This window comes from Macrobrachium rosenbergii, chromosome 41, assembly GCF_040412425.1.
Source record: "Macrobrachium rosenbergii isolate ZJJX-2024 chromosome 41, ASM4041242v1, whole genome shotgun sequence".
Classification (NCBI taxonomy): Eukaryota; Metazoa; Arthropoda; class Malacostraca; order Decapoda; family Palaemonidae; genus Macrobrachium; species Macrobrachium rosenbergii.
In genome coordinates, this window is record NC_089781.1 from 11,215,381 (window position 1) to 11,237,860 (window position 22,480).

The 22,480-nt window shown below is 37.9% G+C and overlaps 1 protein-coding gene across 3 annotated transcripts in view; it reads left to right on the forward strand.

The window, feature by feature from the left end:
* Positions 1 to 22,480, forward strand: part of LOC136826639 (E3 ubiquitin-protein ligase RBBP6-like) — an 89,943-nt gene that overhangs the window by 33,990 nt on the left and 33,473 nt on the right. For all 3 annotated transcript variants that reach the window (XM_067083962.1, XM_067083963.1, XM_067083964.1), the window contains exons 2-4: positions 13,284 to 13,450; positions 13,682 to 13,772; positions 13,955 to 14,009. In XM_067083962.1, coding sequence (XP_066940063.1) covers positions 13,285 to 13,450; positions 13,682 to 13,772; positions 13,955 to 14,009 — 312 coding nt within the window. In that variant the 5' untranslated portion in view covers position 13,284. The remainder of the gene's footprint in view (positions 1 to 13,283; positions 13,451 to 13,681; positions 13,773 to 13,954; positions 14,010 to 22,480) is intronic.

Sequence of the window (22,480 nt, forward strand, 5' to 3'; positions counted from 1 at the left end):
GAGAGAGAGAGAGAGAGTCAGTCAGTCAGTCAGTCAGAGAGAGAATCAGTCAGTCAGTCAGTCAGAGAGAGAGAGTCAGTCAGTCAGAGAGAGAGAGAGAGAGAATCAGTCAGTCAGAGAGAGAGAGAGAGAATCAGTCAGTCAGTCAGAGAGAGAGAGAGAATCAGTCAGTCAGTCAGAGAGAGAGAGAGAGTCAGTCAGTCAGTCAGAGAGAGAGAGAGAGAGTCAGTCAGTCAGTCAGAGAGAGAGAGAGAGAGAGAGAGAGAGTCAGTCAGAGAGAGAGAGAGAGAGTGTCAGTCAGTCAGAGAGAGAGAGAGAGAGAGAGTGTCAGTCAGTCAGAGAGAGAGAGAGAGTCAGTCAGTCAGAGAGAGAGAGAGTCAGTCAGTCAGTCAGAGAGAGAGAGAGAGAGTCAGCCAGTCAGTCAGAGAGAGAGAGAATCAGTCAGTCAGAGAGAGAGAGAGAGAGAATCAGTCAGTCAGAGAGAGAGAGAGAGAGAGAGAATCAGTCAGTCAGAGAGAGAGAGAATCAGTCAGTCAGAGAGAGAGAGAATCAGTCAGTCAGAGAGAGAGAGAGAGAGAGAGAATCAGTCAGTCAGTCAGAGAGAGAGAGAATCAGTCAGTCAGTCAGAGAGAGAGAGAGAGAATCAGTCAGAGAGAGAGAGAGAGAGAGTCAGAGAGAGAGAGAGAGAGAGAGAGATCAGTCAGTCAGAGAGAGAGAGAATCAGTCAGAGAGAGAGAGAGAATCAGTCAGTCAGTCAGAGAGAGAGAGAGAGAATCAGTCAGTCAGTCAAAATCAGTCAGAGAGAGAGAGAGAAATCAGTCAGTCAGAGAGAGAGAGAGAGAGAATCAGTCAGTCAGAGAGAGAGAGAGAGAGAGAGAATCAGTCAGAGAGAGAGAGAGAATCAGTCAGAGAGAGAGAGAGAATCAGTCAGTCAGAGAGAGAGAGAGAGAATCAGTCAGTCAGAGAGAGAGAGAGAGAATCAGTCAGTCAGAGAGAGAGAGAGAGAATCAGTCAGTCAGAGAGTCAGAGAGAGAGAGAGAGAGAATCAGTCAGTCAGAGAGAGAGAGAGAGTCAGAGAGTCAGAGAAGTCAGTCAGTCAGAGAGAGAGAGTGAGTCAGAGAGAGAGAGAGAGAGAGAGTCAGTCAGTCAGAGAGAGAGAGAGAGACAGTCAGAGAGAGAGAGAGAGAGAGAGAGAGAGAGCAGTCAGTCAGAGAGAGAGAGAATCAGTCAGTCAGAGAGAGAGAGAATCAGTCAGTCAGAGAGAGAAAATCAGTCAGTCAGAGAGAGAGAGAGAGAAAATCAGTCAGTCAGAGAGAGAGAGAGAGAGAGAGAAAATCAGTCAGTCAGAGAGAGAGAGAGAGAATCAGTCAGTCAGAGAGAGAGAGAATCAGTCAGTCAGAGAGAGAGAGAGAGAGAGAGAATCAGTCAGTCAGTCAGAGAGAGAGAGAATCAGTCAGAGAGAGAGAGAGAATCAGTCAGTCAGTCAGAGAGAGAGAGAGAGTCAGTCAGAGAGAGAGAGAGTCAGTCAGTCAGAGAGAGAGAGTGAGTCAGTCAGAGAGAGAGTGAGTCAGTCAGTCAGAGAGAGAGTGAGTCAGTCAGTCAGAGAGAGAGAGAGTGAGTCAGTCAGTCAGAGAGAGAGAGAGAGTCAGTCAGTCAGAGAGAGAGAGAGAGAGAGAGTCAGTCAGTCAGAGAGAGTGAGTCAGTCAGTTCAGAGAGAGAGAGAGAGTGAGTCAGTCAGTCAGAGAGAGAGAGAGAGAGAGTCAGTCAGAGAGAGAGAGAGTGAGTCAGTCAGTCAGAGAGAGAGAGAGAGTCAGTCAGTCAGTCAGAGAGAGAGAGTCAGTCAGTCAGTCAGAGAGAGAGAGAGTGAGTGAGTCAGTCAGTCAGTCAGAGAGAGAGAGAGAGTGAGTCAGTCAGTCAGACACAGAGAGGGAGAGAATCAGTCAGTCAGACACAGAGAGAGAGAGAATCAGTCAGTCAGACACAGAGAGAGAGAGTCAGTCAGACACAGAGAGAGAGAGAGAGTCAGTCAGTCAGAGAGAGAGAGAGAGAGTCAGTCAGTCAGAGAGAGAGAGAGAAGTCAGTCAGACACAGAGAGAGAGAGAGTCAGTCAGTCAGAGAGAGAGAGAGAGAGAGTCAGTCAGTCAGAGAGAGAGAGAGAGAGTCAGTCAGAGAGAGAGAGAGAGAGAGAGTCAGTCAGTCAGAGAGAGAGAGTCAGTCAGTCAGAGAGAGAGAGTCAGTCAGAGAGAGAGTGAGTCAGTCAGTCAGTAAGTCAGAGAGAGAGAGGGAGGCAGGCGTTTGCATTGTAATAATAAGACAATTTACCTGGGTATGCTATGACCAAAAAAGTAAGACTTTATTGCAATTAGTTATTTATTTGGTGAGCGTTGCAACATTTTCATGTATTGTACATTCGACTCATTTCACCTACATATCGTTATTTGTGGGGGGGGGGATTTTTATGCCATTGTATAGAATGTTTATTCAGCTGCAAAATTAAACGAAATTGAGCAGTTTACCTTGGAAAGTGTCAGATATGCATCTTTGAACAACTAAAGGTATATGCTCCCCCGCTCTTTTGTGAGGATAGGTACCAGAATCCACTGCAGAAATGCAGAAGGCCCCCGCTAAAAATGCCTATAAATGCCAAATACCCTATATATCATAAACTAAAATGCTTTATAACTATTTTAAAAGTTCACTGCCTAATTTAATAGTTCAAACAAAAATGTACCATAAATTATCATACTAAAATATGTTAATATAAATTCAAACAAAAATAGACCCCAAACCATCATCCCAAACCACCCTAAGTCATCTTATATTAGTACCCTTTTACGACTGTTACTTTTGAAATATATATTCACCTTAAAATGCTTATACCTGATTTACTAATTTTAAAATATGAATGTTAATGTAAACAGCATAATGTATAAAATGTTTAATGTAAATTAAATCTTTAATACAAATTAAATCTTACAGAATGTTTGACCACACCCTGTATGAAGTAAGCATAGCCATTTTCACTCATAGTATTGAAGTCGTCCCGTTTTCCTTTTACATTGGTAAAAACAAAACTATAATTCGCTTTTTTTTTTTTTTCATAGAGCAACACTCTTGATTCACTAATTACTGTATTTTTTCTTATTGTGTTTGTGACTAAGTACACATCTTACGATGATAATACTCTCTTCATATCCAATTTATAATACACTGGTATACTGGCCAGTTTGAGAAAAAAGTTTTTGCTTTAAGTGTATCATAATGTTCTAATGAATGGCAAATTAGATCGATAGATACTGATATTAAATCCATAATTTTTAGATCACATTCCAATCTTTGTTGGCAATGTCTGGGATCCCATATTGGCTGTCGCTGGAGCACAGCGCTAATTAATTCCTCCTGCGCGTGCAGTCCGTTAAGACACATGGCACCACCCATGCTCTTGCGCTGTGTGGCCCACTCATTTGAATAATGGCAGTTGATTTAGACGTATGTAGATGTACAAAACGCTTTAGCAGTGCTGGATGCGCATGACGGATTTGATGGGCCACAGCTTGAGGCTTTGGGAAAAACAGGCAGGCTACCTACCTGCTGAGTTGTATGTCGTTTACAAGAGAAAGATTTTTTCTTTTCCAAGTACAGTATTTATACCGTAAATTTTGTTACAAATAGGGGGGAATGAGTAGATAATTGCCTTTTATATACAGTTTTCAGTTAATGGTGGTTGTTTATAAGCATATTTGAGGGTTTGGTAGGGTAGCTGCTGTTTGAACTGAAATTACACTCATGGTTCTCCCCCATGGCTCCATAAGACAGACCAACCAATCTCAAAGAATTCTCTTATAGTTCGTCACGGCCAGAATACATATTACATGTTGGCAAAGTGATAGAATGTAAAGGACTTGGGATAGGAATGACCTACCACTTAGCCCCACACTGAATGCATTAGCTTTTTCCTTCGTCTTACTCGCACAGATGTGACTACAGCGCATATGTCGGCTGTCTTCCTCATAACTTACTAGATCTGGCAAGAAAAAGGTTCACCCGTCCCAGGCCTTTTTGTCAGGCAAAGTGGGTAGGTTTGAGGACTTGGTGGCTACCAAAAATAAGTTTTCCCTGCATCAAAAAAATTTTTTTTTATAACGTAGCCATTGTGCTTAAAGTAGCCTACGAAAAAATTGACAGGTGACAAAATAGCTTAGATCCTATTAAATAAATCCCAACATGCCAGATAAATTTTTGGTCTGAAGTAGTCACTGGTTATCAACTGTTTTCTTTATTCCGGATACCCATCAGGGTTTGGCGATAGAAAACTGGAAACAGCACAAGAACCTATATGTATTACTCCTTGTGGTTCTAAGGTGACTTGTAATGTTGGATCTAGCTACAGGATTATTGTGCCTTCCTTGGCAGTATCTCGGCACGACCACCACTCTCATGGTAATTGTTTCTGGAATTTTTTTTTATCCAAGATAAAATTGCAGGTTATCAACCATTTTCTGTATTCTGGGTACCCATTAGGGTTTGGTAATAAAGAACAGGAAACAACTCAAGAACCCATATATGTATTAGTCTGTGTGGTTGTAAGATGACTTCCCTAATATGTAGGGTCTGGTTATAGGAATAGTGGCTTCCCCAGCAATCTTTTATCATGACTACTATTACTCATGGCAATAGGGTTTCAGGAATTTTTAATCCAAGGTAAAGTAACAAGTTGCCAATTGTTTTTTTTATTCTGGATACCCGTTAGGGTTTGGTAGTAAAGAACAGAAAACACATGAACTTCTATATGTATTACCCCAAATTGTCTGGTCTGACTGCAGGATTATTGGGTCTACCGTGTTTCAGGCACTATCTCTAATAACCAGTGAATTAGATGATGGCTACTTCCTCCCATCCTCGGTTCCAGGGAAAGTGTGTCCTTTTATTCTATGAATGGTATCAAACTCCTCCCAGGACCTAACTTCAGCGATTAGCAGATGCCCTGGTGTACCAGAAACAGGAGGCCTTGTCAGTGTATGTGCAGTTATGGGTGGTAGGGCAACTGTATCCTAAGTCCCCTTGACCTCAGTTGTGGAATAGAGAAATATTAAGAAATTTTTAGTAGTTATGCCTACCAAGAGAAGTAGGACTGGTGGGAAAGAGAAGTAGGACTGGTGGGAATGCCTATCAAGGGAAGTAGGACTGGTTGGAATGCCTATCAAGGGAAGTAGGACTGGTGGGAATGCCTATCAAGGGAAGTAGGACTGGTGGGAATGCCTACCAAGGGAAGTAGGACTGGTGGGAATGCCTACCAAGGGAAGTAGGACTGGTGGGAATGCCTACCAAGGGAAATAGGACTGGTGGGAATGCCTACCAAGGGAAGTAGGACTGGTGGGAATGCCTACCAAGGGAAGTAGGACTGGTGGGAATGCCTACCAGGGAAGTAGGACTGGTGGGAATGCCTACCAGGGAAGTAGGACTGGTGGGAATGCCTACCAGGGAAGTAGGACTGGTGGGAATGCCTACCAAGGGAAGTAGGACTGGTGCGATATGAGGTGAGGTAACAAAGATTCAGCCAGAGACCTGACATTTGAAACAGTCTGCCTCTTAACCAAAACATCAGCCATGTGATTAAAGAAATACAAGGCCTTTCATACTGGGTCTTCCATTCAGAAGGGTGGAGATAATTCTAGTTTTTCCTTCCTGCCAGATTTTGTGTTCAGGATATACTCTTTCAGTCCCAGGAATAAGGTTTTTGAGTGTTAGTTCCCTCTTTCTGGGACTTTGGGGGGGGAGCACAGCAAGTGATTGTGTGTGGCCTAGTCTCCGCTGTCAAAACCACTTGGAGCAGATGAAAAACAGTGACTAATGCACAATGCTGTTCATGAGTACAGGCAAGAACACGAAGAAGGGCCCCAAACCCCATCTCTTCATGAATAAGCAAGTCAATAGGTGGGCCAACCTGAGGGTTTCTGGAGCCCCACTAGTGAGGTTAGGTTTACATCATCAGGAGCATAGGTCCATCAGTTTTTTCATGAGTACAGGCAAGAACACGAAGATGGGCCCCAAACCCCATCTGTTCTTGAATAAGCAAGTCAATAGGTGGGCCAGCCTGAGGGTTTCTGGAGCACCACTAGTGAGGTTAGGTTTACATCATCAGGAGCATAGGTCCATCAGTTTTCCATAGAAACTATTCAGTTTTGCAAGTAATGAAGGTAGCAGTCTGGAATAGCCAGATGTCCTTCACAGTATTGTACCACATGGATGTCGTTCAAAAGTCCCTGGATAGGTTTGTGCTGGCACTGGTGGTGGTGGTTCAGCAAGTGGTACAGAAGGGGATGTTCGTGATTCCACACACCTTCCTGTGGGCTGAGTGACACTGTACGGTAGACCTGCATTCTAAAGTACAGGACAGATGAGAATGAAGTAGGGAAGGGGAAATAAGATGTAACCGCAGACTGGTTGGCCATACTCCCCGCAAATGATTCCTGTGCAAGACAATTGTTTGAGCCTACTAGACACAACATTAGGAGGGATGGGGTACTCACACTAGAGGTGTTGACAGGGCCTCCCAATTTGTTGGAGGACAACGGGGTAAGAGGTCAGGTAGGAGTATTGGAATGTGCATGGTCATTTGTTTTCCACGATCCAGACTCAGTAGATAGGAGTTGATACTCCACCTGCAATAGAGGCACCGGAGGGAGTACTGTACAGGACTGCCTTCCACCATGAGTGTCTCTTTGTATCCCTATAGTTTGTGAAATGGCAGATTTTTCAAAGTGATTTGAGATTTTCTTGGGTATACAGACCATTGCCTTTCATATTGGAAGAAATCCACCTCCACCCCCTTTATACTGCTTTCTGGTGAGGTAATGTACACTTAAACAAGCCAGAGGCAATTCTGAATGCATAAAAAGTTGCCAGTACATGTATTGTCCTGCATCCATACGCATGCACAGCCAGAAAACCAAATGTGTGTAGATTGGCTGATGGGCAACATGCACAGTAGGATGACTCCATATATGTAAGACTATGGTTTGTATACCATTGAAAAATACCAATTCGAAAAATTTTACCTATATATGGGGGGAAAAAGTAGTCTTCCATAACCATCATATGGTAATAAACTGGTGGTATGTAATTTTGGGGGTGGAGTCCTCAACTCACTTGCCATCCTCATCCAGTTTTCCTGCATCCTTAAGTAAGATGCCTTGCTGCCCTGACTAAGCAGGTTGAGACATGTTGTTGAACTTGGGTTTGAGCAAGAAAAGTGAGAAAAAAGGGGGGGGGGGCAGGTGTTTGGTTGCTTTGCCCTATTTGTATCTGGTTTTATTCTGGTTTGGTGTGTGCTGGCTGGTCTCCTTTGCAGGGGAGAGGTTTGTCAGCAATGTTCGGATTCCACAATAAGCTGTAGGTCCCGTTGCTAAGTAACCAGTTAGTTCTTAGCCACATAAAATAAATCTGATCCTTCGGGCCAGCCCTAGGAGAGCTGTTAATCAGCTCAGTGGTCTGGTAAAACTAACATATACCTAACTTTTAATGTAGTAAGGCTACAAGATGGTATCCAATGTCTTAAAAGTTTATTACTCTGTTTCTGCCAAACAATTTGGTTTCCTCCTGGACTGCCTACCTTTGGCTTTCATGAGGGTTAGCAACCACCCTGTGCTCTACAACAATGCTGACCACGTTGCATGGTATTGATTACAGACTGTGCTAGTTTTGCTTCTCAGTAGATATGATTTTGGGGATGATATAAGATGAAAAATGCAAGTGCATATTTTTCTTGTCCTATGTCGTCGTCGTCTGCCCTTCTCAAGGAAGAGGAGGTAGTAGTGGTGGTGGTGATCCAGAAGCCTGTTCTTACTTGAGAAGTTTCATTGAATTTCTAGTTAGTGCCTTCCTTCTTTGAAGGTTGGTGACAGCTGTGCTTCCATGGGCAGAAATTTATGCCTCCTGTAGGGTTCACTGGGATCTTTCAGCAAGCTTGAGAATCAGCATCCCTATAAACAACAAGATTTGAAGAGTATCCCAGACTTATCCCCTTACACTCTTGCCCAGGTACATAGACAAGTCTGTTTCTTCCTGCCCTAACATGATTATTTGCATTAGTCAAGCCAAGACAGTAAGACTTTTGGGGTTGGTGTTGGTACACTCTTGAACCAGTTCCCCTTTATACTTCCAGGACTCAGAGACTGTCTTGGACTCTCTCCTTTTTTTTACTTGTCTAGGTACAACATATCTTCTACTCTAGCTTAGAGTTGAGTTTGGCTATGGTGTGCTTTTGAACCAGTGTCCATTGTTTAGTCCCCAGAATAAGAAATGATGTGGAATCTGTCCATTTGTCAGAAGTACATCTCCATTTCATGGGTTAGCTAATGGATGATCCCAGTTACGCTTCTTGGGAGGAGGATGGGCATGAACTTGACCTGTGCTGGTGTTACTGTGAAAGTACATAAAGAAACCACCCCTTCCCTGACTAACAACTTTAGGTTACCATGGCTTTGTTTAAGGGGTTTTTTATTATCTGCTGAAGCCAGAATCATTGGCTGCATTCTTAGCTACATTTTCTTTTGGCAATGCAGTAGTAGACTGCCTTTTCTGTAGTCTCCCAGTGAGAATAAGGAAAAGTTCTGAAGATTGTTAGGGTCATGGGGAAGGATGTGGACCTCCCTCTCCTTACAGTCCTTACTTGTGGTCTAGTTTGGTCTTTTGGAAATGGTGTCTGTAGTCTCTTTTTAAGACAGCTGATGATTGAGAATGAGCTTGTCCTTTGGACTGGGTTGGTTCTGGGATTCTCTGTAATACGTTGAGTATGGTTGAAGAGTTGGCGGAGAAAGTGACAACAAGACTTTTTATCCATGTAATCTTCATGTTCCTATGTGACCTGCAATGGACACTGCAGCCAAGCCTTAGTGACCTCACCATCTCCCAACCATGTTGATGGTGTTACTCATCTAGTTCATTTTCTGCACACTAGTTTGGTGGTTGCAAAATCCTTGAATAGAAATGACATTTTTCCCCGTGGAGTATGCTTTGGGGCATGAAACTTAACCCTTCTAAAACTCGAGATACGGTAGTTGATGCAGAACACTTTTGCTTTTGCATCCTGATTACATTTAAACGGTGCAGTGTTAAATGACACTGACCAAGTTTTTAGGAGTAACTTTTGTTAAGAAATTGACTTGAGAACCATATATGTAATATTGCTTCCTCTTTATAAAAAATTTTGGTATCTAATGTTTTAGTATGATATGGGATGAAGCTATTAATGCTCTTCTTCCTCATTTGGAGTATGGTTCTCCAATGTGGGTTTTTAGTGTGGAATCTCGTCTCAAACACTCCAATAGTCGTTCCATCAGTCTAGTTCATTTTGGTAACTCTTATGTTGACTTGTGGCTTAGATGAAAAGTGAGTTCATTATTTTCTAGCATTAGGTTTACTACCACTCGATTAACTAAGTTTTTTTTAGTAGTTTGATTTGGCTGCAACTGAAATTGGAGTAGTTACCCTTGTGCAGTAGTGGAATCTACTGATCATCAAATATTTAAGCATGGAGCAGGGGTGTCTGTTTTAATTTATATTCCCTTATATTAGTTTATCACCTTTTCCTATAACTTCTCGCTCTCCCTTTGGAGACTTAGTGGATTTATAGTCTATTGACTGTCTATAAGGGTTTTTAGCTGAAGATTTAAGGAAAGGAAGGTTTCAGCCTGGAAGGGAGGAAAGAGGATGTAAAATGTAGGAAAAAAAGTTGGCAATCATCCCCTCCCAATACAGTAGTTTAGGGACTCTCATTATACGTGAGTGTGACGAGGGGTAGATTGGTTTCGTATAAGTATTAGGATTATTGTGTAACATGATGATAATACGGTATAAATTGATTCAGTAAAATGTTTCATTACCATATCCATTATCTTAATTACAGCTGTAATAGCTTTTTTGACCAAAGCAGATGCTGTAAGTGCAACACCTATCCTAAGTTTATAGTTCACACACCGTTTGTATCACTTGTATGGAAATACAATATGGTGAACACTGATAGGAAAGTTGCTGGATAAAAATACATTCATGGTCATAAAACCATGTTAGACTATGGGTAAACACAGATAGGCAACCTACCTAAGGAATAGTCATTGACAAGATAGAAAAAGAAGGGGTTACATTCTTATTTTCAGAGTGTATTTATGTAGTATCTTTTGTTACTGGTTTGGGGAAAAATGGTAGGTAATTGCATTGTGCATATAGTTTTCAGTAGTTTTTCAGTTTAAAGTGTGATGGGTGTTGGTTTTAACCATATTGAGTGTTTACAGTTGTCTGTTTTTGATAAGGTTAGGTGAGGAAGAAAACAAGGTTAGGTGCAGTGAGGAAGAGGAGTTCTTCTTTTTCTTCTTTCTTTCTTTTTCTTTCTTCTGTCTTCTTCGTTTTAAAACAATATCTATTTATCTATTTAGATATGTTTAGTGGACCAGCAAGATTCCTTCTGAACAAGTGTTGATTTATTTAAGCGCATATAGTATAATCCTTAGTATCTGCAGTGTTTAAGATAGATTGGTTAGGGGGAAAACAGCAACTTGAGATTAGGGGATCAGTTCTCTGCTTTGCCTTTCTAGGCTGCCCCAAACCCTTAGCCTAACCTTGTAATTTACTTTAGACTAACTTGCTCACATTTACCTTGTATGAAACGAGTAGAACTGGAATCTCATTGGTAATGGTTGTCTTGGTAAATTAGAAGTGAGTTTGGGTATCTTGAGGAGCTGGTAGGCAGTTGTTGAATAGTTTAAAGTTTATGGGAATCAAAGGGAAAGCTTGTGTTGTGATCAGTGTTCATTGATTTATTTTCACCTCTTTACTATCAAGATTGTTTCCTTATCAAATTTAATGTGCATGCTGTTTTCCCAGAAACACTTCCTCCACTATTAAGTGCTTTATTCTGGGCAGTGTGTCTAGCCAGGTAGAATTATGATTTGTCTGAAGAAATTCTAGACAATTATGGGGAACATGGTTCAAGTACAAGTTAGTTGAGATTTAATTTCAACATACTCCTTTACAGTGTGGAAGACAAATTCGGTTTAAATAACATGGAAGGGGTGACTTCCACAGAATTTGTACTAAGTGGTCAGTGTTAGCAAGTGAACACCTCAATACTGTTCTGCAGGCTTTATTCCTCCTAAGATAAATCATGATTGCTTTAATTGAACATAAACAAGGATTGTCTTCATTGTCAATAACTGCAGTAACTGAAGTCTAAGGTTGGGAGATCTCTCTCTCTCTCCCTCTGTGTGTGTGTGTGTGTGTGCATTATTTGATAGTATAATCCCCTTCCCTCCCTAATTTCAGAGTGGAATGCTATATTAAAAATAATTTATGAACCCATTTAAGTATTTAGTGATGACAAGATGTTTAGTTAGATCTGGGACAGAGATCAATTTTTTTAACAAATTTACCAGAGAAAACCAACCGGCTTGGGTGCAACAAAACTAGATGCTTCCCTCCTTTTCTGTCAGTAGTGGCAAACTCCAGTGGTGCTTAAATTTGCAAACAGAATGAAAAATATTTTGGTTAATTATGAATTGAATGTTTATGTATTACAGTAAGATTTGCCATAGGTTTCATACAGTAAAATTATGTACATGATTGTTTTCAAACATGTATGCAGACTAGCCAGTAGGCTAATTGGGTTGCATATAGATGCGTGTATGCATTCCATTAAGTAAACTACAAATATCAATATCTGAGACACTTTCTGGTTACTTCTCTGAGCTCCCTCCTTTGCCACTGACCCTTGTGTGAACGTTTTGATCTGTTGGATAATGAACAGCCTCCCCTGAGAGGGGGTTTGAGCTGAGGCAGTGGAGAGGATGTACTGAAATTCAGGACACTTTATCCACCTCGAGGTTTTCTTCAAAGCCTTTTGGCAGAGAATGCACTCAGACCTTTGGTGTTGGCTACATATTGTACTTTGATAACAGAAATGGTGGTCATTCTTCAGATCACACTTACGGGGTCCCAGCAGTAGCCTTTTCTAGAAAGGTTCAGGAGTCTTACAGCCAGTATGACCTATGTATTCTGAGTAAGGGGTTGCTTTAACTTTCTAGATAACATGTATTGTCCAGCTTTTTTATATTTTTGACCACTGTCAGCCTCTATGCCTCAGATACAGTACTCCAGGCTGTACAGGAGTTCACAGGAATCATCCTTCCTTGTTCATCTGTTGGGAAGCTGGTATTTTTAGTTGGTGTCATTCCACAGACTATACCTCTAACCTGAAGAATGAGGTGCCCTCGAAGATAGGAAAAATGTAATCTCATACAATCTTGTAAGTGGTTGGTAACTTCACCTCACCTCCCACCTTCCTCTTAGTAACTTCCTTGTTCCCAGCTTTCAACAACCAAAGGAGTATGTGCTTGAAGGTATATGTCAAGGAAAAATGTAAATTCTTTCAAAATTACAATATTGAACTTTTAAGAAATTGAGGTTGTATGGAACACTAAATTTTAATAACCCTTAGTTTTTAATTGCCTAGTAATACTTCTCATTTTTTGCTCTCTGTTTTGGGAGTTTCCAGCCTCTGTGCTTGAGTTGGCAGTGAGTGTGGTACTCAGTGCAGATAGTAACATTGAACCTTGAATGGTGAAATTTATAAAAAGTTGCTAACCTTAAAAACAAAAGTTTATGTAAGGGGTAGTGGTTTTTGTCATCAAATAATGATGAAAAATCGGAATATGCTTTACAACTTGTTTTTGTTGCAAGCTGTGGATAAACAGGGAAAAAAAAGTGTTGGTCAGGTGGTTTTTTGATGTGTATGAGTATTACATACAATACTAAAACAGCAGCCATGGACATTGAAGGAAAATGAGGTTTTGGGATGGTTTTACCATGTAATGTTTAGATTGTTGCTGGAATATCAAGGAGTAGGCTGGAATAACATAATTTCAAAGTGGACGTGTAATGAGAAGGGATGAGGAACAATTGGTCTGGAAAGCCTTAGTATGTAAGTAGCACGACCAAGACCAGTAGGAAGAGCCAGGAAGTCATCAAGCAGGAGGATAGATAGGAAACTATGCCTGACGGGAGTAAGGGCTATCATGTTTGATGGAAGTAGTTGACAAACATAGAATTATAACAATACAGTGGCCTTGGTTGTATATATAAAAATTGCCATTTGTCTAAAAGTTAGGGCAACCATTTAATGATAACCATTAAGGTGGGTTAATTGGTAAAATAAAAGGACTTGAAATCGACATGAAAATACATTGTAGAGGGCTTGTAAACTATAGTTAAATATAAATTCTTTGTTTCAGGATGTCTGTGCATTACAAATTCAAGTCTGCTGTGGAGTATGATACACTCCCAGTTGATGGACTCAACATATCGTTAGGAGATTTAAAGGAAGCCATCATACAACAAAAAAGGCTAGGAAAAGGACAACCGTATGATTTACAGATAACCAATGCAGAAACAAAAGAAGGTAAGGTTGTTTCTCTCTCTCTCTCTCTCTCTCTCTCTCTCTCTCTCTCTCTCTCTCTCTCTCTCTCTCTCTCTCTCTCTCTCTCTCTCTCTCTCTCTAATATGCAATTTATGCAATATATTTTGTATTTGTTAATGCAAGGATGAACTTTGAATAGTACCAAGTTTTAATATTAATAGCACTGTATTGGATAATCATAAGGATTGAATTTTAATGGATTTTCTTTTGCAGTTTATACAGATGAGAAGACGCTGATTCCCAAGAACTCATCCTTGATCGTTGCACGTGTGCCAATCGATCCTTCACAGATGAAGCGGCCATGGTAAGTACTGTACTATGTTCATAGAGTACCAACATGTAGCATGCAACATATTTATTATTAGTAGAAATATCCATAAATTGTTTCATAAATGGCCTGATGATATCTTCTTTTTGAAGGTCTTGTATTTTATTTTTAAGTTAGGAAGGGACAAAACCTAGATTGAGAATTCTTCTCCTTTTCAGGGAGAATAAAGATGCTACTGCGCTGATTTTAGCCAACCCGTCAAACCTGATGAACGTATGTAATGGTGACCTGCCATTTTCTGTACTACAACCTGGGTAACATATTTATTTAGTTTTAAGGTGTTGAATCCTGTGGTCATAGCGTTAAAGGTCCATGTATTGGATTCTGCAGCGCAAGACCTTTAAATTGCACACTTTTGACTATGCAGTCTTAATTGTGTGTTATTTGAAATTTTTAATTTAGTCAATATGGTATGAAACCATGTAAAATTTGGGGAGTGTTACTCCTCCAATCCATGTCTACTTTTATATATATATATTTTTTCTTTCTTACACCTTTGTAGCTCTTAGACAAGATATTTGAGCATTGGAGTTTTACAGACTCCACTGTTGAAAACTTTGTCAAGGATGTTTTTAGGTCACCCACCATGATACTCGTTTACTTTACAAATCCATGTGTTACTGTGTGGAATAGTAAAAGGAGCACTATTTCCAATGTTTTATTTCACATTTTGACATGTATGTACCACAAGGCAATAAAACTTTAACCTATGGTGTCGTAATATTATGAAAATCTTCCTAGGTTAAAGATGGGATTTTAGAAATGGTGTTTGATCGTTATACTAGCCACAGTTTATGGAAATGCCTTTTGTCACGTTTGAAGATTTATCACCAGGTTATCACGTTCGAAGATTTATCACCAGGTGATTGTCATGGGTGAACTCATTTGTTTATCACATTTGAAAAATAAGTGTAGCAAGTAGAGTATAAAAGATATGAAAGTTGAACACTTGTTCAGTGTGGGTATCTTTCAATTTTTTTGAAAATATATCAATAGTTGATATACAGTGAAACTAACAACAAAATCCAGTTTATAGTTTTAAGGTAAAATTAAAGTAGTTGCTAATGTTGAATAAATTAACAAAGCCAGTTGGAGCCACAGTGTATGTTGATCTTTATATCAGTGAAGGAAGGTAAGTTGAATATTGACTTCACTGGTCTTCTTGCTTTAATCGTAGACATCATGAATTTGAAGGAATAGTACTAAGGAGTGTTTGGTGGATAAAACAACACACTTTCGTTGAATACTTAAGTTTCCATTTTTAGCAAGTTAGGCAGTGTGCTGTGTCAGAATCTTTTGGCATCATTTGTTTATTTTAAGCAGTATGTTAGATTTGATTTTTTTAGGTTGTTGAGAACTTCTCTCCCTCTCAAATTCAACCTTTCCCTTTTCACTTCCTGATCTTTGGAATAGTCACAAATTGGCAAGTTAAATGAATAGTAAAGGGCATTTTGAAAATTTTGCAGTGTAGGGAAGTAATGCTTGACTGCATTATATATACAGTATTTAATAACCCTAAGTACTCTATACTTAAGATCTCCAACCCGTGTGAAATGTTTACTGTATTTAGGTTTTAGTGAACTTTCTGAATGAAGAGATGCATCTAGGGTCATTCTGTACTTTGCAGCATAAAAATGAACTTTTAACAGAACAAATTGCAGAAATGTACAAATGTCATATGGATGAGAGTCCTTGGCTCATACCACCGCTTTTGTGAAATTCTTGGAAATTGCTGTAGTTGAAGTAACTATAAAAATGTGATACTTTCTTGAATTTTGACAATTTTTAGACTGATCTCTCTCTCTCTCTCTCTCTCTCTCTCTCTCTCTCTCTCTCTCTCTCTCTCTCTCTCTCTCTCTCTCTCTCTCTCTCTCTCTCTCTCTCTCTCTCTCTCTCTCTCTCTCTCTCTCTCTCTCTCTCTCTCTCTCTCTCTCTCTGTTTTGTTTTTCTCTCTCGTTGAGTGTTTCTCTGGTTCTTTGAGTTAATTTGCCGAAACCTTTTGTTTTTGTTTCTTATATTAGTAGTTGGTGAAGGCTTGCTGATAAAATTTAGCTTTTAATAGTATTTTTAAGTTGAAGGTTATTATAAGGGCAGGAAAGCGAGGGTTGAAATGGCATTTAATGATAGCGTTGTTTTTGTCATCTTGGATATTAACACATTTCACCTGACTTTTATTTGCTGCTTTAGAGGTTAGCAAGTGAATGATGTTTTAGAATTTAATTTCAAAGATTTCATCTGAAAGATTGGGACTGCAAGTTGACAAACTTTAGATTGATTGAATTATTCTTCTGATAGTTCACATTGTACATGTATAAGTGGCAAATTAAAAACTTTTCCCACATTTAGGTGGCGAACTAAAAATTTTGTCCCACATCTTATATGAGTTTGTAGTAATGCACGCAAATATAATTAAGGTTAAATCTCCAAATTTATTACTCTGGGGTCCATTTCTTTTAAAGCGCTCCACGTAAATTTGTTGCAAATCAATAACCAGTGTATGGGAGTATCACATAAAAAGGAACATTAATGCTTACAGTCATGTGTATCTGTGAGGTACATTAAGCTATTAAGATCAGTATCTACCAGTACTGATTTTCAATTCAGTGTGATTGCTAGAGCACAGCTGGTACCATGTAAGGCCAAGTTTTGAATTTGAGCTAAAGTGACAGTACAGTGTACTCAGTGAAGTTGGAGCTGCAGAGTAAAATTATCTTGGGTTAGAAAAAAAAATTACCAACAGAGAGCATAGCATGGGCAATTTTACGGTGAAGAGCTTGCATTCAGTGGTAAGGAATGAAGTTTAGGAGAACTATATGATCTTTAGAATAGACTGTTGAAGCTAGATCAGTACTAAGGATTTAACCCTTTGGGATTCCAGTGACATCATGCAAGTTCATCCCATGAAAATCCAGTGTCAAGTGATATTTGCAGAAAGTACTTTGTTCCTTGATAACTTCAGCACTTAACTTTTTTTTACACACACACACATACACACATGTGGGGAGACCAAAGGTAACATAACTGAACTGAAAAATATAGAAAGTCATTAAAAGAAATTATTTGGCTCCTAAGTGGTAAGTCAGAATGAGTATTTTACCATAGTTTTAAGCAGTCCCTCCTTATTCCTCAGAATCCCAAAGGGTTACAGTCCATTTTATCAGGTTGAACTGCTAGGCAGTTATAGTTAGACTTGGTTGGAAACAATGTGCTGTTAAAACATTCACTCTTATAAATATGTATTGGACTCTGGAGATATTTACAAGTTGAAAGATTTTAATGATGTATGAATATGTACTGGACTCTGGAGGTGGTTATGAAGTTGAAAGATTTTAATGAAGCATGATTGAGATTAGCAGCAATTTTTCCCTAATGCACTTGTGAACATGCAGTTTCCTAAATTGGAAGCCATCATTATAATAAAATTGCTTGTTTGAGGGGAAAAGCAGTATTATGAAAGATAAAAATCTAGCCTTTTGAATTAAGGACACAAAAGCAAGGCTGTGATTGAAAGCAAAGTTTACAATGCAGCTACCCTATTAGGCCATTAGTAGCAAAGTATTCATAATTAGCAAGCGGGTACATTGAGTGAATTTTGATTGTAGTGTGGTGGTTGGCAATATTTACAAATATGACAAGCATTGATATTCATGCATACTATAGTAAAGACTGCATGGCAAAGCAAGTCAGTAACTTATCATATATTCTTTTCATAGTTTGGAGCAGTAACAACTCGGTTTTATAATATAGACAAGCAGTACAATATTTGCAAAAAGCTATTTAACATGGATGAGCAGTATTGTATTTCCAAAGACAACTGTGAAGCAGAATTCCCAGTTGCTGTAGTTAAAGAAATGCAATATTTCCAAACGCTTTTACAAATAATCAGTTTGCAAAGGCTGTTGTAACAAGTGGTATTTTCAGAGACTTCAGGAACTGAGAAACTAAAATATAGTACAGTACCACTGAAGTTGATAGAACTGTCAACAATGGATCTGGATATTGTCTAAAAGTTTGTTGGCAAACTGGTGGACAGTATTTCTATTTAAAATCAAGGTTGTGCTTTAAAGCCAAACATGCAGTACAGGAGATTGGTTGATCCATCAATAAAGGGTATTCAAGATAAACAAGCAGTTCTTTTAAGGAGAAAGATTAAATTAATGCCCTTAATGTGATGGTACTCATAAAATTAAGCCAATGAACACAAATATAAAATACTACTTTGAAATAGTATGAAAGTATTTTAGAAATGGGAGGAATAATTAAAATATAAAAAAGAAAAGGGAGAAAAGACAATGAAAATGAAAAAAACTTTTTGTGTAGCAAGGTGACATTACATTAAGTCCTTGAAGTATTTCAAGGTACAACCAGTTTTATGCTTTAAGCATAGGTACAATATACAATTTCAAATGTTTGGTCTTCGAATGCCTTTGCAATGTAGTCTGACATAGTTGTTACCTGCAAAAGATAGATGGTAAAGCATTATGCTCTCATACTAACAGTCATTTGCAATGTAGTTACATTTTATATCTTTGTTTTGAAATTATACTGATTTTGAACGATGATGTTCTTGAATGCACTGTAAAATTGGTATCTGTCATTAGACCATGTATAGCTATAATTCTGTAATTTTTTTGTTGTGTACACTTTTTGAGTGTAAACCAGTTTTCCTGTGACTGATGATCATCCATCCTGCATTATATTCCATCATGAGAGTTGGTCGACTTCTTCAGTCTTCAGTATATTTTTTATTAATATTTTAGATTTACTGGTGGCTGTGTTGTTACTGTTAATAAATTTTAATAAAAAAAAATAATAATTGTACATGGTTTTATTCATAAAGCCTCTGGTTTAATAGTTCAAATTGCAGGTGGTATGTGGTTGTCAGTAGGTTTGAACAAGTTACCAGAAGTTATTTTATGTGAAATTTATTTTATTAATTTTGCAGCTTGTTACTTTTAAGGTCCATATTTTGTCCTAATAGCTCAAGTTCTCTCTTTATAGATTAGGATTATTGACACCGTTCCCTTTTGTTGAGGTAAGTGCATATTTTTGGTGTACCCTATTTTGAAAAGGAACTAGTTTTAGAGGAAAGCTTCATAACACCTTTATATTTCTTAATAAGGTTTGTAGAATAAAGTAAACTTTATTGCTATGCCTAATAACATGAATTTTTTTGTGGTATTGTTGTAAATCATGTGTGTAGTATTTTAGTTTTGTCATCTGGTGACACTAATTATAGAATTAAAAGTAACTGGGTTATAGTCATGTCCTGTGGGGAAAGTTTTACTGTGCTCTTGAAGGTTTTGAGACGAGTAATTCCTATGGAAACTGGTAAACTTACTGAGTTTTGAAATTTTTATATGAAATTGTTGATGATACTGTTTTGAGCTCTATGGTTTTAATTTTTTTAGGCAGTTCATTAGTATTAAGAGAAGCAAGCTGTAGTTCAGAGGTCTGGTTAAACAAATCATTTATAATAACTAACTTGTATGCTCTTAAATTTGATCTTTGTCTTGTAAAGGAGGATTCATCGGTCATTTGAAGGAAAGTTGCTGTATTCAAACCACAATGACTAAGAACATTGATCATTAGTTATATTGTTAACTTCTTCCTGACTTCAGATGTGACTATAGTCAATCTGCATCCCCCAATTTGGCGTGGTTTAATCCAGTCATAAAATCCTACTTAGCATCCCCACCGGCTGTCCTGGAGAGTGAGAGAGACCATTCCGGGACAGGGCCGACTTAATTTACAATCTACCATAACTTGAGGAGCCAATAACAGTATTTTTTTTTTTTTTTTTTATCACATTGTATCATTTGTTTTCATTAGTGAGTCAGGCCTAGATATTGGGCATTTGTATGGGTTATTTAGATGATTAGACACTAAATCATCCTTATCCTACCCTGTTATCAAATTTCAGTTCTTTCACTCATTTTACATCTGACTGTCAGAAACAGAACAATGGTGTCAAGCTGTTCACCCTTTCAGACCTGGCATAAGGAAGATGTGGCAATGTGTCTGCCTCATCTACATGATATCCCAACTAAGGTCAGAGTTTTATGAATCAAATCTGGGAAAAGTGGCAACATTGATAAGGTACCACATGTTTGTAGTCATTTTGGTTTGGCTATAGTTTCACTATAACAGGCTGTAATTAGTCACTTGAAAAATAGGTTATAAGGATTACAAAGCAGTATATTTGATAGTGAAACTAGATCTTTAATGCCGGCACTTAAGAAAGGGGTCTGTGGTTATTAAAAAAGATTATAATTTTGAATTGTTAAATTTTTATGTATAAGAAGGCTCATTTAGTTCATTTTTTTAATGGTCTTGTTATGCATTCCTAGTCATTGAAACAATTATTTCATTGAAAGATTGCAAAGCACTTGATTTATATTTAATCACATGATGGTTGGTACAGTAAAGCATTAAGCAATGAGTTCTGTGCTCCTGGTCAGTCTGCACTGAAGTTATCCTTTGGTACTTATTTTGTGGGATTGGTGTTTAGCGTGTGATTATGAGAGAGAAGCATATGTTGTCATTGTTTGTTCAGTTAACCTTGGCAGAATATTATTGAAGGGAAAAGATTCTGGATTGATTTTACAGTATCAAGAAAGATGCAAAATGAGGTGAGAGTTAGCCAGTGAGAGGGAATTGTCTGGAGGGAAATCGGAATGAAATTTTTAGTATTTGAATTGGGACACAAAAATCTGAATGTAGTGGATATAAATTTCTAGGTGGATGACATCTTCATTAACAAGACAAAGATTGGGATGCATATGTATAAGGCAAACCCTCAAGTGACCATATTAGCAAAAAATTCCAATGAGTGACTGTGTATGCAAGCTGTGACAGTTGTAAGTATTCAAACTTGGTGGGCTAACTGTTAAACTTCTCATTACTATAGGGATAGTCGTAATATAAATACTCTTGTGAAATGTTTCAGGATTTTTTGTTTAAACTGATGGTTAATTAACCCCTATATATAATTAAAAAATTTTTTCATGTATTCATATTTACAATTATGAATACAGTTATCTGTTCAAATGCTTATTATTGGTGACAAGGGGAGTTGCAACTCACATAGGGACTTCTCAAAAATTGAAAATGTGAAAAGCCAGACAACACAATTTTATTGTGGTTTAGTGGTTCTCACCATTAAACCATTTAGGTTTTGAAGAAGTATATTTTTAAGGTTGGCTAGCATAGCAGCAAGTCAGAAGACTGAGATTTTAATGAACTTTTTCTAGAATGTTTAAATTTTGATAGGCTAAATTGCAATGATAATAACAATGCTCTAAATAGAGCCCCCCATTTCCAGCAGTCTCTGAAGTCCTATTGAATTCACTGGGACAACACTTGTTTTTTATGTTTTTACATACATCAAGGGTTAAAGATGCATAATGTCTATCAAAAAGCTTGGTCTCTAGAACTATAGTTGAATAATGTTCTTCAGGTGAAAAACCTGACTGACTAAAGTTGAAGACCTTTCAAGAAAGTGAACATTGTATACTTAATAAAAAAAAAAAATCCTTGTACCTTAGTATGAGGCATCATTGTCTGTACTGGTCTTTTATTACCATACAAGACATGGATGTGATGAGTAATGCATTCATTAGCTATTGCAATCTAAGTTGAATGTAATTATTCATTTGTCACTTCAGTCTGTGTCCTTTTTCATTAATCTGTTGAAGATCTCTGTTGCATTAATTTCATACAGAATGAGCTGTTCATTAGACTGCAGCATGGGATTTTTCCTAAATTACTTACAATCTCGAGTGAAATGGGCACTGGATGACCGAATTGCTGAAATTTCATACATTCATATCTCCCCTCCCCCCTTTCATATAAGGAAAAGTGTTATCCATGTTGTCTTGTTCAGCTAGGCGACAAGTACACAGTTTAATTGAAATTGTGGGTATTCACAAAAAAAAATGCACAAATCATTATATCAGCATACTAGATATGCATTGTGTAATTTTTATATTATATATATATATATATATATATATATATATATATATATATATATATATATATATATATATATATATATATATATATACACATATAAATCTAATATTGTGCAATATATGTATATGTATGTAATATGTGTATATATATATATATATATATATATATACAATCATGAAGCTACAAAAATCGTTTAATATCAAATTCACGCTATTAAAGAGAGTCTCTCGATGGAGAATTATCACGAAGGGAATTTATATAAGTGATAAATGAACAGGTACCACTGGGACGCGAACCCTTGACATGGACCCATTCCGCGACTCAGTGGGCGTTACCACCGCGCCATCTCTTGATGGCGCGGTGGTAACGCCCACTGGAGTCGTTGAATGGGTCCATGTCAAGGGTTCAGCCCCAGTGGTACCTGTTCATTTATCACTTATATAAATTCCCTTCGGTGATAATTCTCCATCGGAGATACTCGAGGTAGCGTGAATTTGATATTAAACGACATTTGTAGCTTCATGATTGTATATAAATCATTGTGTGATAAAAAATTTCATATATATATATATATATATATATATATATATATATATATATATATATATATATATATATATATATATATATATTATATATATATATATATATATATATATATATATATATATATATATATATATATATATATATATATATATATATAC